The sequence below is a fragment of the Raphanus sativus genome, unplaced genomic scaffold (assembly GCF_000801105.2).
Source record: "Raphanus sativus cultivar WK10039 unplaced genomic scaffold, ASM80110v3 Scaffold0058, whole genome shotgun sequence".
Taxonomy (NCBI): Eukaryota; Viridiplantae; Streptophyta; class Magnoliopsida; order Brassicales; family Brassicaceae; genus Raphanus; species Raphanus sativus.
In genome coordinates this window covers 67,567-80,755 of record NW_026615381.1, presented here as the reverse complement: position 1 = coordinate 80,755, position 13,189 = coordinate 67,567, and the positions used below count along the sequence as shown (strand labels likewise).

General features: G+C 35.6%; 3 protein-coding genes across 4 annotated transcripts; all 3 read left to right on the top strand.

The window, feature by feature from the left end:
• On the top strand, nt 1-937 carry LOC130500912 (homeobox-leucine zipper protein MERISTEM L1-like; the record flags this gene model as incomplete). The annotated part of the gene is given in 2 exon segments (XM_056995835.1): nt 1-395; nt 490-937. A coding segment is annotated over 1 exon segment (378 nt), but the record flags the coding sequence as incomplete, so codon positions are not given.
• A 416-nt stretch (nt 938-1,353) lies between these two features.
• On the top strand, nt 1,354-4,864 carry LOC108849656 (beta-glucosidase 47). Of its 2 annotated transcripts, XM_018623246.2 has the most exons (13): nt 1,354-1,629; nt 1,716-1,782; nt 1,935-1,993; nt 2,053-2,072; nt 2,668-2,723; nt 2,799-2,873; nt 2,940-3,027; nt 3,275-3,527; nt 3,610-3,725; nt 3,812-4,067; nt 4,146-4,248; nt 4,332-4,425; nt 4,497-4,864. In XM_018623246.2, exons 1-13 carry the CDS (start codon nt 1,456-1,458, stop codon nt 4,690-4,692), a joined length of 1,557 nt encoding a protein of 518 aa, XP_018478748.1. In that variant the 5' UTR covers nt 1,354-1,455; the 3' UTR covers nt 4,693-4,864. The 2 variants fall into 2 exon arrangements, with proteins under 2 accessions (XP_018478748.1, XP_018478747.1); XM_018623245.2 differs by lacking the exons at nt 1,935-1,993; nt 2,053-2,072; nt 2,668-2,723 and having other exon boundaries at nt 1,357-1,629.
• A 5,528-nt stretch (nt 4,865-10,392) lies between these two features.
• Nucleotides 10,393-13,156, top strand: LOC108851686 (tobamovirus multiplication protein 1). Its single transcript, XM_018625149.2, has 11 exons — nt 10,393-10,818; nt 11,065-11,155; nt 11,251-11,303; nt 11,474-11,566; nt 11,678-11,749; nt 11,923-11,995; nt 12,089-12,134; nt 12,219-12,282; nt 12,419-12,472; nt 12,570-12,647; nt 12,726-13,156. Exons 1-11 carry the CDS (start codon nt 10,669-10,671, stop codon nt 12,816-12,818), a joined length of 867 nt encoding a protein of 288 aa, XP_018480651.1. The 5' UTR covers nt 10,393-10,668; the 3' UTR covers nt 12,819-13,156.
• The last annotated feature ends 33 nt before the right edge of the window (nt 13,157-13,189 follow it).

Below are 13,189 nucleotides of genomic sequence, written 5' to 3'. Positions count from 1 at the left end.
TTACAAGAAAGCTGTACGGACGCATCAGGATCATATGTGATATACGCACCAGTAGACATAATGGCTATGAATGTTGTCCTAAGCGGCGGGGATCCAGATTATGTCGCTTTATTGCCATCCGGGTTCGCTGTATTACCTGATGGCTCTTCAAGAGTAAATGCTAGTGCAGGAGCTGAAGGAGGAGTAGATGGAAATAACCTCGAAGTGGTTACATCCACCGCAAGTAATGGCGGTTCGCTACTCACCGTAGCGTTTCAGATTCTTGTCGACTCTGTTCCAACCGCTAAGCTCTCTCTAGGCTCGGTGGCTACAGTCAACAGTCTGATTAAATGCACTGTTGAGCGGATCAAAGCTGCCTTGGCATGTGAAGGGGCCTGATTGAAGTTTCCTTTCAGGTAAACAATTTTCTCTATATTTTTTATTCGAATAATCACATCTTCTTGATCTATTCCACGAGAATAACATATTGTTTGGTTTGTGTTTGTGTAGAAGTGAAAGAGGAGGAAGGTTTAGGAGTTTCTTCATGGTAATTTTTTTTTTTGGTCAACCTTCATGGTAATATTTATTTCTTGTTTTTAAAGATTTTCCAAAAAAGAAAAGATTTTCCAAAAGGAAGTCAAGAACGCACCTTTTGCGTTTGCTTTCATTGCGCGTTTGTTTGCGGGCGGGCCAAAAAAGAGGCTTGAGAAAGAAAAGGGTAAAGAGGTTCGGGTATTGACTTCTGCTGGAAACCAAAAAAAAAAAGGAATCGGTTTGTTGTGTTTCAAGCGGTTTAGCGTTTTCTCTGTTGTCATTTTATCATTCACTAGTGAACGTCTTAGCGTTTTGAGTATTGCCTCTACTTTCAAAGTGTATTTTGCTACTACTTGTTATTATTAAGCCACTCTTGTAGTATGATATTATATTATTGTCGATGAAGCTCTGATTATTTATTTTATTTTTAGTTTATTAATATAATGAAGAAAAATCAATGGAATTCCACAAATTATAAACGGTTTGGTTGTTCATTTTATTGAAGACAACAATGGCTACAGTGATGTACCAAGTGTGAAGCGTCCTTTCATTGGCGACAACAATGGCTACAATGATGTACCGATCATTTGTGATATACGTGCATTGTTGCCCCTACTAATTTAAAAAATATCGTTGTCGGTCCTGGAAATCTTGAGTCCATTTCTTTATAAAGTGACCCAAGCATAGTGTGAAATTTAATAAGATTAATCATTCCCAATAACAAAACAAATCATTTGGTTGGTCCATCAAATCTTGCATACTATTGCCAGTTTTCATCCGTCAGGATTTTTTTATCTTCAGATCAGCTGTAGCTGAATTGGTCAGACATCATTATCAACCTATGAGTGACAAAGCCACTCATTTTCCTCTTTATATAACACTTACTCTTGAACAAGAAGAAAATATCTATAGTTTCTGAATCATTGGAGACCAAATTATCAAATGTACATCTCTGTGTGTCCACTGTGGATCTTCTGCTTCATCATAACCTTGGTCTCCTCCTCATCATCAACAGTATGGTATGAAGATCATATCTCACTGAGAGAGATTAACACCCAAGAAAATTTCAGTTTCCCAAAAGAATTTCTCTTTGGCACTGCTTCTTCTGCTTACCAGGTTTTTACATCTTTTCTTCATCTTTTACTTCAATTCTCAGTAAAACAATTTTCACTTTTTAACATGTGCACCTATGGTATTATCAGTATGAAGGAGCTTACTTAACCGACGGCAAAACCCTAAGCAATTGGGACGTCTTCACAAGCATCCCTGGTAACATCTCAGGAAACCCTTTGTAAATAGTAATCTAAGGTTAGAAAGGACAAAAAAAATTCAAATTTATAGGGTTTTGTTGTCATCCTTGTTGCTCAAGTCACCATAAGAAACATGTATATCTTCATTTACTTGATATGTCATTTGCATAGGGAAAATTGCAGATGGAACCCATGGGAAAGTCGCTGTTGATCATTACCATCGATATCCGGTAACAAATCTCTAAGCAAGTGACTAGAAAGACAGAGTTGTGACTTGTTATTTCAACAGGAAGATTTGGATCTGATGCACGACCTTGTGAGATAACAAACTAAGTCCCACATTGGAGAATTAGAGAAATAATATCTAATATATAAAGAGATGTCTAACTCTAATAGTACGAGGCTTTTTGGGATGGAAACCAAAAGTAAATCCATGCGGGCTTGCTATTAAGGCCCAAAGTGGACAATATCGTTCTAATCGGATAAATAGAGTTGGACATAGGCTTTCACAATCCCAACAATTTGTATCAGAGCGGTTGACGAGAAAATCTGCAAAGAGACCTAAATACTCTTCGAGTGATGAATGGTATATCCTATGAGTTAGGAATGAGAGGTGTATGTGGCAGAGATCAAGTCAGAAGATCCTGAAAGTCAATTGTGGGACACGAGATGAATGTGATCCTTAGTTTGAGGGGGAGAATGTGAGATAACAAACTAAGTCCCACATTGGAGAATTAGAGAAATAATATCTAATATATAAAGAGATGTCCAACTCTAATAGTACGAGGCCTTTTGGGATGGAAACCAAAAGTAAATCCATGCGGGCTTGCTATTAAGGCCCAAAGTGGACAATATCGTACTAATCGGATAAATAGAGTTGGACATAGGCTTTCACAATCCCAACAGACCTTGGAGTTAATAGCTATCGATTTTCTTTATCATGGGCTCGGATTCTTCCAAGTAAAGTTCTTTTTTTTCTTGATTTCTGTCTCTCTTTGAATTCTTTTCTTTTCAGAACCCTTTTTGTATTTGCAGAGGGAAGGCTAGGAGATGTGAACATGGAAGGTATTGATCATTACAACAGAATGATCAATGCTATACTGAAAAGAGGTAATAACTGATATATTTTCTCGAGATAATGTCTCAAGACCAAACTTAGCTCAAAACCGTTCTCAGGGATGGAGCCGTTTGTCACTTTGACACATTATGACATTCCTCAAGAACTCGAGCTTAGATACAAAAGTTGGCTCAGTCCCCAAATCCGGTAATATATAATTATTGAATTTAATTCACGCCCAAAGTTAACTTAAAAGTCTAGTAGCCTATAATAAAAAAAAAACTCTGATAACTGAGAAGTATCACATATTTATATATTGTCAAAAATCTCCAAAAACCGTTGTGAGACATCCTAATATATATACGCGACGCATGTTAGGCGTTGGCGTAGAAACCTAAACTGATACAATGAAAACATTATAACATTATTTAAGGACAACTAAATTATTTTGCAGGGAAGATTTCGAACACTATGCAGAGATTTGCTTCCGACACTTTGGGAACAGAGTTAAATTCTGGTCTACTTTCAACGAACCAAACGTTCAAGTGGTTTTGGGTTACCGGAAAGGGACTTACCCACCATCGCGTTGTTCCAAGATTTTCGCAAACTGTACACGTGGCGGTTCCGACATAGAGCCACTTGTTGCTGCTCACAACATTATCCGGTCACATCTAGCCGCAGTCAATTTATACCGGACCAAATTTCAGGTGAATCAAGATCATAAGTCATAACCGTACTGGAAATTTCAAGAACGGTTTTGTTAACTCAGAGTTGGTTTGGTTAATATAGGAAGAACAAAGAGGAAAGATTGGTATTGTTATGAACACGATCTGGTTTGAACCGGTTAGTGATTCTTTAGCAGATAGATTAGCTGCTGAGAGAGCTCAAGCTTTCTACTTGACTTGGTAAGCCGGTTCGGTTTAAAAGATTCTAATTCCCAACTCAAACCAAAACACCGGACTTTTAATATTGAAAGAGTGTGAAAATGCAGGTTCTTGGACCCGATTGTGTTTGGAAGATATCCACGAGAAATGAGAGATATTCTTGGAGAAAATCTTCCTGAATTTACAAAGGATGATCTTAAAAGCTCAAACAAGGGTTTAGACTTCATTGGGATTAATCAGTACACAAGCAGATACGCTAAAGATTGTCTGCATACCGCATGTGAACCGGGCCAAGGAGGCTCGAGAGCTGAAGGTTTTGTCTATTCAAATGCTCTTAATGACGGTTTACCTTTAGGAGAACCGGTATGTAGACCAACCAATTCAAAAATAAAACTTATTTTAAGAAACATTTTTGAGGTGTTTTGTGTGCTAATGATGCAGACCGGAGTGAACTGGTTTAATGTTTATCCTCAAGGAATGGAAGAGATGTTGATGTATGCAACAGAGCGGTACAGAAACATTCCATTGTACGTTACAGAAAATGGTAAGCATGTGCCCTAGACTGTATGTTTGAGTTTGTGTAGTTTTGGAAGAAGTTTGTAATCTTGTATTTAAACACTATTGTAGGTTTTGGGGAGAACAATACAGGAGTGTTGTTAAACGATCACCGAAGAGTAAAGTTTATGAGTAGCTACTTAGATGCACTCAAAAGAGCAATGAGGTAATAATGCTTCAGCTCACACCTCGTATATGTCGTGATTCTAAAACCCTGAAAGCTGATGGTGATAACAGGAAGGGAGCAGATGTAAGAGGATACTTCACCTGGTCTTTACTGGACAACTTCGAGTGGATATACGGTTATACCATAAGGTTCGGTATGTACCACGTTGATTTTAATACTCTAGAGAGAACTCCGCGACTATCAGCTTCTTGGTACAAGAACTTCATTTTCAAGAATGTAGCCCAATCAAGAGACAATGATGCATGAAAATAAAATACAAATAAGATGATGCATGAAACCAAAATATGATGATGCATGAAACAAAAAGGAAGACCCATATTGTTGTATTTCTTGTTTGATTCTTCAACAAGGCAAAAAAATATAATGTAAAAACAAAGCTGTCTTGTGAACATTTTCAATAAACCAGTCATTTTCGATACTTTGTAACAAAATTATTCATGATGCATGAATATGATTATATGTAGGGATGTTAACATGGGTGATTGCCCATGGGTTTACTCAAACCCACTAATATTGGGTTGGGTTTTTACCCATCCAAAATTAAATGGGTCAATTATGGGTATAAATTTTAAAAGCTATATTCATAACAAACAATTACACCATGGGACAATTTCAAGTTTTTTATTACAGAATAGAGCAGTTTATGCTCCTCAAACACTTTTTCTTAACTTTCTTGTGTTCTCATTACGTTTATTAGTTGAAATCAAATGACTATTAGTGGACCCATATCTTCTCTCTCATTATTTTTTTTTTCTTTTTCTCTTCCCTCTTTTTCTCTTCTGTCTTCTTCCTCTTTTATTCTCTATTTTTTTTTTGGAAAAATTTAAATCTGATTCTTAAATTTCTTTTCTCAATTTTTTTTTATGAAATCTTTTTCTCCATCACTCGATCTATCTTTTAAAATCTGTGAAGGTGCATCTCTGATGTTGGTGTACACCTTATTTAATGTACACATGTTATTTTGTGTACGCTTTTGACATATAAACGTGTACATTCAGAATGAACCAATATATGTGAATAAATTATACACATAAGAAAGAGAGTACTGGTGGTTACTTATTAAAAAAATATCAAACTACATGTAGTTACATGTACACATATATACTGCTATACGACTTGGCTGTGTACACAATGTGAGGTGCATCTCTGATGTTGGTGTACACTTTATTTAATGTACACATGTTATTTTGTGTACGTTTTTGACATATACACGTATAACATTCAAAATGAACCAATATATGTGTACAACAATATGGTAGTGCACATGTGCACAACAATATGGTAGTGTATATGTGTACATCACTGGACTAAAGTGTACAATATAAATATTATATTTTCAGATATTTACATGTACACATATGTTTGTGATACATGTTAGATTTCCAACATGTTGTAAAGTTGCGTACATATGTTAGTGTACTTATGTTAGTTAAAATTTACAATATTAAAGGTTGGTGGCATATATGTGTACAACAATATGATATGATAGTGTACATGTGGACAACAATATGATAGTGTACATGTGTACAACAATATGGTAGTGTACATGTGTACATCACTGGACTAACGTGTACAATATAAATATTATAATTTTAGATATTTACATGTACACATATGTTTGTGATACATGTTAGATGTCCAACATGTTGTAAATTTGTGTACATATGTTAGTGTACATATATACATTAAAGATTATGGTTTATAACAAAAATACAATATATAGCTTTAATATTTTTTTTTACATTGTGTACATGCGCCGCGTACACTAGTGTACATATGAATTATTTTGTACACGTGGATAAATAAATTTTGTGTACCTAATGTCATGTGCATATGATATTTATACAAATATTATTAAAAACAACGTACACAAGAAATGAATTTAAGATATTTATCATCTCATTACCTTGATTTATTCATTTTAAGATGTTTTTGGAAGTATGGACCAAATAAAAATAATTTATTTGAAAATCAGAAACATATATGGCAGAAACAAAACAAAACAAAATGGCATGGACCAAATGTTGTAAAAATAAAAAAAAAATTCATGGTTTGGACTGCACAATTAAAAATGCAGGTCAAATTGTGGATAAATTTGAACAAATTGGAAGTTTGAGATAAATTGGAGAATAAACAAAAATTGGAAGACCAGATGTGCAAATAATGTAAAGTTCACCATTGTTGTTCCTGAGAAGCTTTCTCTTCCATCTGCGACCAAATCCGATGATGCTCTTCTCGATCTGCGACTACAGAGAGGAGGAAACAACTTTACTCTAACACCGAATTAATTGAGCTGTAATTTGAGATAGCCGACAACGGAGCTCTCGGACTGTTCTTTCACGTCAATTATGGTTTGAAGATGAATCGAGATAACGAAGCCTTCTCCACGCCACTGTTCTTTTTATTATATGGTTAGACCATTGTTTCATGTTTCCAAAAAAAAATAGAGAAGAAGATGGAATAATGAGTGAGCCCATTTAATTGTATCTAAATTACACTTTAGTTAGAAAAGATGAATAAGTTAGAAGAAAGTGTCTAAGGAGCAATAACTGCCCTATTCTGTAATAAAAAATTCAAAACTGCCTTAGAGTGAACAAAAGGGTAATGGGTACCCAAGGGTTTTGATATATGATTATATTTTCCACTATTTTAATTAAATAAGAAAATTTTCAAAAAACTTTTTCTGTCAAAAAAAAAATCCGACAAAATTAAAACACATGTTTTTCAACAAAAATCTGAAAATCGAGTTTTCCCGCCAAAACCAGAAAACTGAGTTTTCCGCTAAAACCGAGTTTTCCCGCCAAAAACGGAAAATCAAGTTTTCCCGCCAAAACCAAAAAATCAAGTTTTCCGCCAAATTGAAAACCCGGATTTTTCCGCCAAAACACGAAATCCGGGTTTTCCCGCCAAAACCGGAAAACCGAATTTTCCGCCAAAATCCAAAAATCGAGTTTTTCCACCAAAACCGAAAAACCGGGGTTTCCCGCCAAAACCAGAAAACTGGGGTTTCCCACCAAAATCGGAAACCCGGAAACCCAAAGTTTCCCGCCCAAAATCGGAAACCCAGAGTTTCCCACCAAAATCGGAAATTTGGGTTTTATCGCCAAAACCCAAAATCCGGGTTTTCTGGCCAAAACCAGAAAAACGAATTCCCGCCAAAACCGGAAACCCGGGTTTCCAGCCAAAATCGGAAAACCGAATTTTCCGCCAAAATCAAAAATCGAGTTTTTCCACCAAAACCGAAAAAACCGGGGTTTCCCGCCAAAACCAGAAAACTGGGGTTTCCCACCAAAATCGGAAACCCGGAGTTTCCCGCCAAAATCGGAAACCCAGAGTTTCCCACCAAAATCGGAAATCTGGGTTTTCTCGCCAAAACCCGAAATCCGGGTTTTCTGGCCAAAACCAGAAAAATGAGTTCCCGCCAAACCGGAAACCCGGGTTTCCATCCAAAATCGGAAATCCGGGTTTTTTCCGCCAAAACTGGAAAACGAGTTTTTTCGGCCAAAACCTTTTCTGGCCAAAATTGGAGAACCAAGTTTTTTTCGTCAAAACCGGAAAACCAAGTTTTCCCGCCAAAACCAAAAAACCGATTTTTCTCGCCAAAATCCGAAAATCGAGTTTTCCCGCCAAAACCAGAAAACTGAGTTTTCCGCCAAAACCCGAAAACCGAGTTTTCCGCCAAAATACGAAAACCAAATTTTCTCACCAAAACCGAAAACCGAATTTTCCCGCCAAAACGGAAAAATATCTCACATTAATGATATTAATATTTTACATGATCTTTTTAAAACAAATAAAGTAGTAATTTGGGTACCCATGGGTAAACCTATACACATTGACATTTGGATTATTTTTATAGACTAAATTTTAACCTTGATGTTTCTGGGTTTCAATAGTTGAGTATAAACTGGGTTGGATTATTTGTGGGTTGGGCTGGGCTGGGTTATTTTACCCACATTAACATCCCTAATTATATGTAACAAAAGGAAGACCCATATTGTTGTCTTTCTTGTTGATTCTAAAATAGGAAAATAATCTAAGATAAATTTATTTTGTCGAAACATTAAACAAGTTGTAATAAAGAAGACATGTTTATTTGTTCAAATAAATTTATTTTGTGAAAACATTAAACAAGTTGTAATAAAGAAGATATTTTCTTTTCTTTTTTCAACAAATAAAGAGGACATTTTCATTGTTTATAATAGGTAAGGAAAGTATTCTTTCGGGTTCGGTTTGAGTTTTTAGATATTCTGGTTTGTTGGTATGAGGCGCGCAAGTTCTATTTGGGTTTTCTACATTTTGGGCCGAGTTCGATTTAGATTCCTCTTGGATTCTAGTTGGGCCCGGATCGAAAAGAAGATTTGACGTTTGAGTTTTTAGATATTCTGGTTTGTTGGTATGAGGCGCGCAAGTTCTATTTGGGTTTTCTACATTTTGGGCCGAGTTCGATTTAGATTCCTCTTGGATTCTAGTTGGGCCCGGATCGAAAAGAAGATTTGACGTAGCTACTGGATGATCTCAACATATTCAAATAGCTGCGTGTCTTATGAAGGAGAATAGTGTTAAATACAAGGTTTCAAATGACGTTGGAACTTGATAAACTTCACAGATTGGTGTGCACGGCAGCACGGCAGAGAATCCAGAGGTCAAGAAGAGAATGAAAAAAAGTTTTGAATGGCTCAAGAGATTCAACTACAGCGAGATGCTAGAAATGATCTCTTTGCTGTCTTTGGAAATGCTAAAGATTTGTCTGGTTTTGATGATATTCGAGGTGGAAATGACGCAGGCCACATGGACCGTCAAATCTAAATCATTGAATTTTTGTTTGATTATTCTGTACAAATACACATACATGTTCCATGTTTCAGTCTAGCCTCTTTTGATTAAACCACCAGTTCTTTGTTCCTGAATTATTTTTCCTTCTCGTAGTTTATTATGTAAAACACACACGTGTTTTTGATGTGTAACTTAATTCTAGATTTGTCTGGTTCTGATGATTTTATAATGTTATCAATAACCTTTTTCCTTTGTAAGAAAATGTAGGTATGAACGTTCTAGATTCGGTTCGTTTTTTTTGATCCGGATCCTTTATCTTTTTACAATAAAAACTATTCTACTAACAACCTACCGGATCAGCAAACCAAAACGGAAGTATAAAAATCTGGATCCTTTAAATTTTAGACATTTAGATTTAATAAATACTTGTATATTTTGGTTTGGATTCAGATTATATCTTCTCAAATTTGGATATATAAATAAAATATTTTATAAAATATATGTAATTTTCAAATCTATATCGGATTTGGTACGGTTTTGAATGTTTATAATTTGAAAAAAAGAAAAAAACTCAAATTCCATCAAATTTAACTAAAATCTGGCATATAGATCAATTTTTTACAAATAAATTAAAATAAAGTATTAATAATTAAAATCAAATATTTTTAAACTCTAAATTTTACTTTAAAGCTTCATATTACTTTAAAGTGTTATAAAAATAATAACAAAAAATTGTTGATAAAAAATATTTTAACTAAATCATAAAATAAAATATAGAAAATAGAATAAAAAATTACAGTTTGGATGTTCATATATTCTTAAGTTAAAAGTAAATTAGTTCTTATCGGATTGTATCTATTTGGATAGTTTTTTTCAGATCTAATTTATCCATATCTATTCGGACGGTTCTAGTTTTTTGAGTAGAAAAAATTTAAATTCAATATGTATTTGTAAATTTTTGGTTCAGTTTCAGATTTGCATTTCCAAGTCGGTTCTAGTTCGGATTTTCAGATCGGAGTAAAATATCCGAACCTAACAAAAAATGTCTTTCTTTTTCTTTCTAAAAATGTCTTTTTTTTTGGTTTGGGTAAATAAGAAATTGATATTACTTTTATTTTTGAGTGATGAAAAAATCATAAAATATTCATTCATAAGGACGTGTGAGAGAAGGCCAGACGCTACAGACACCCTACACCGTGTCGTAAAGACCGCATGATTCACGACCGTTGGATCTTCATTTCTATCTTCTTCTTCCCTTCTCTCTCTCTCTCTCTCTGTGTCTTTCTGCCATCTGACCTGTTGGGGTTACAGATATTCAAACAACTCATCCATTTCCCTTCGTTCGCCTCTCTCTGGAGTCTGTCTGGATTCGAAAGAACTCATTAGGATTTCTCGATTTGATTCAAACCGTACCTCACCGAATATAACAGATAAACGAGGAGGAGGATGACGGATTCGAGCCTGGTGATGATGGCACAAATCTTGGCGACGGAGATGACGAATTGGTGGGAGGAGGTTAACGAGTCAACTCAGTGGCAAGATGGGATCTTCTTCGCTCTCTCTGGTGCTTATGCTCTTGTCTCCGCCATCGCTCTTGTATGTTCACCTCTCTCTCTCTCTCTCTCAAAGTCCTCGTCTTTAAGATAAAAGTCAAACCTTTTTTTGCTGTCTAGGCTCTTGATTTGAGGTGGTGTCTAGGGTCAAATCAAATCCTTGCGTGCTTGACATGTCTTTCCTCTTATGTTATCGTGTTTGTTTGAGGAAAGTTATGTACTTTATTATTGGATGATGTGTTGTTGACCTTTTTGTGTGGATTTGGATTGTTGTTGTTGGCAATGGCAGGTCCAGTTGGTAAGGATCCAAATGAGAGTGCCTGAGTATGGCTGGACCACTCAGAAGGTCTTTCATCTTATGAACTTTGTCGTCAATGGAGGTCATCATCCCTAATCATCCTCTATGTTTTTCTTTCCTTCCACCTCCTTTGTGTTATGTTGTTTCTGACTAACCTTTTTCTATGTGTGTGTGCAGTTCGCGCTGTTCTATTTGGATTTCACCATCAAGTGTTTCTCGTCCATCCCAAGGTGAGAGAGAGTCTCTGCATAAGCTTTGATTGGTGACTTTGACCGTGGTGTGGTGTTTGTTCCTCTGCTCAGTTTGTGTTGTCACCGTAGCTCTTGTTTTTTGTTTGTTTGATTTTTGAAGGCTGCATCACTTTAAAGTATTCTAATTGTTCTTGCTGAGTTAAATGCAGGCTCTTTGCTGGATACTATTGGATCTTCCGGGGCTCCTCTTCTTCTCGGCTTACACACTGCTCGTACTGTTCTGGGCAGAGATATATCACCAGGCAAGTACCTTTAAAGGATCTTTTTTTTTATTTTGCATGCGTTGATTTTATTTTTGATTTACCACACAAGCTCTGAATATGTATATATATGTTGTTGACACTAATGAGCAGGCAAGAAGCTTACCAACGGATAAGCTTCGGATAACGTATATCTCAGTCAATGTGGCTGTATATTTGGCTCAGGTTCTTATGGTTTTCTATATTTTTATTTTTATTTTCGTTTTTGTATGTTGTGGTTACTGAGTTTTCTTTGATACAAAGAATCTCTTTGAACCGTTCTCACTTTTTTTTTTGTATAAATTTTGAGTGAATCGAAAGACTTTTAAGTCTGATATTGTAATCCTTGTCTCTATCAGGTTGTTATATGGGTATGCATCTGGGTCAATGATAACAGCACTGTGGAGTTAGTTGGAAAGATATTTATGTCAGGTAGTTTTTTGCATGGTCAAGCAAGTTTGCTAAGCCCGTTATTGCTCAACTCAGTATTGATTTTTTATTTGTGTATTTTACTTTTTCTTCTAGTTGTGTCTTTCATCGCGGCGTTAGGCTTCTTGCTCTACGGAGGAAGGTAGTGTTTTTACTTGTCTCGTAATCAAAGTGTCTGAAAGTTCTTCAATGGCTTTTCTTATGTATTCATTCGTATGCTATGTAGATTGTTTATTATGCTAAGAAGGTTCCCTATTGAGTCAAAAGGAAGAAGGAAGAAGCTCCATGAGGTAGTCCTTGTGCTTATTTATGCATCTTTGTCTTAGTTTCACCGAACTTTAAACACTTACAATCGCTGCCTTCAAATCTGTTGCTTCTCAGTTCTCATCGATTAGCCTTTGTAATGGAAATGTTATTCAATTGCAGGTTGGATCCGTGACAGCCATATGCTTCACCTGCTTCCTCATTAGATGCATTGTGGTAAGCTCTGGGATATGAACACCTAAAATTGAAATACTTATCTTGAGTTGTGCTGATGATTGTTCCTTTTTTTATGTAATCCTTGCAAAACTTTCAGGTGGGTGTATCAGCATTTGACAGGGATTTAACGCTGGATGTTCTTGATCATCCCGTTCTGAACTTAATCTACTATATGGTAAGTAACTAAAGACCTTTCTTTAATTCTCTATCTCTTAGTGCATCCACTAATTGGAAGAAGAAAAAAAAAACACAGGTGGTTGAAGTACTTCCATCGGCACTAGTCCTCTTCATTCTGCGTAAGCTACCTCCAAAGAGAGTATCAGCTCAATACCATCCCATCCAGTAGGCTTTTGTCTGAAGTCTATCACACGGTGAGTCTGATGATGTTTCAAGAGAGAGTAAAGAATCAGTTGGGGGCAAAAAAAAAAAGACTAAAGAAGAAGAAATCGTTGTGGAATCTGCGTGAGTTTTTGGATTGCAAGATCATAAATGATTTTTACAGCTTTAGTACTCTAATGTTACTACTACTTTGAAAAATCTGGTCAGGACAAGAGGTTTAACATTTGTTTGGAGTGTTCATGTTATGTTGGGTTGAAAATAAACAAACTGTTTAATTTTGTTTATTGTTAAAATCCTGCCATTCTAATAAGGTTTGAATAAAACAGATCTTTTACATTTTGCTAATTATGTTCTGTTGTTTTTGTAATTGCATTATCT

Coding starts and splice junctions, on each gene's coding strand:
- LOC108849656 (XM_018623246.2), top strand. CDS start 1,456: ATGTACATCTCTGTGTGTCCACTGTGGATCTTCTGCTTCATCATAACC. Junction 2,073..2,667: donor GAAGATTTGGATCTGATGCA/CGACCTTGTGAG, acceptor CACAATCCCAAC/AGACCTTGGAGTTAATAGCT. Junction 2,874..2,939: donor CAATGCTATACTGAAAAGAG/GTAATAACTGAT, acceptor AACCGTTCTCAG/GGATGGAGCCGTTTGTCACT.
- LOC108851686 (XM_018625149.2), top strand. CDS start 10,669: ATGACGGATTCGAGCCTGGTGATGATGGCACAAATCTTGGCGACGGAG. Junction 12,283..12,418: donor GAAGGAAGAAGCTCCATGAG/GTAGTCCTTGTG, acceptor ATTCAATTGCAG/GTTGGATCCGTGACAGCCAT. Junction 12,648..12,725: donor TGAACTTAATCTACTATATG/GTAAGTAACTAA, acceptor AAAAAAACACAG/GTGGTTGAAGTACTTCCATC.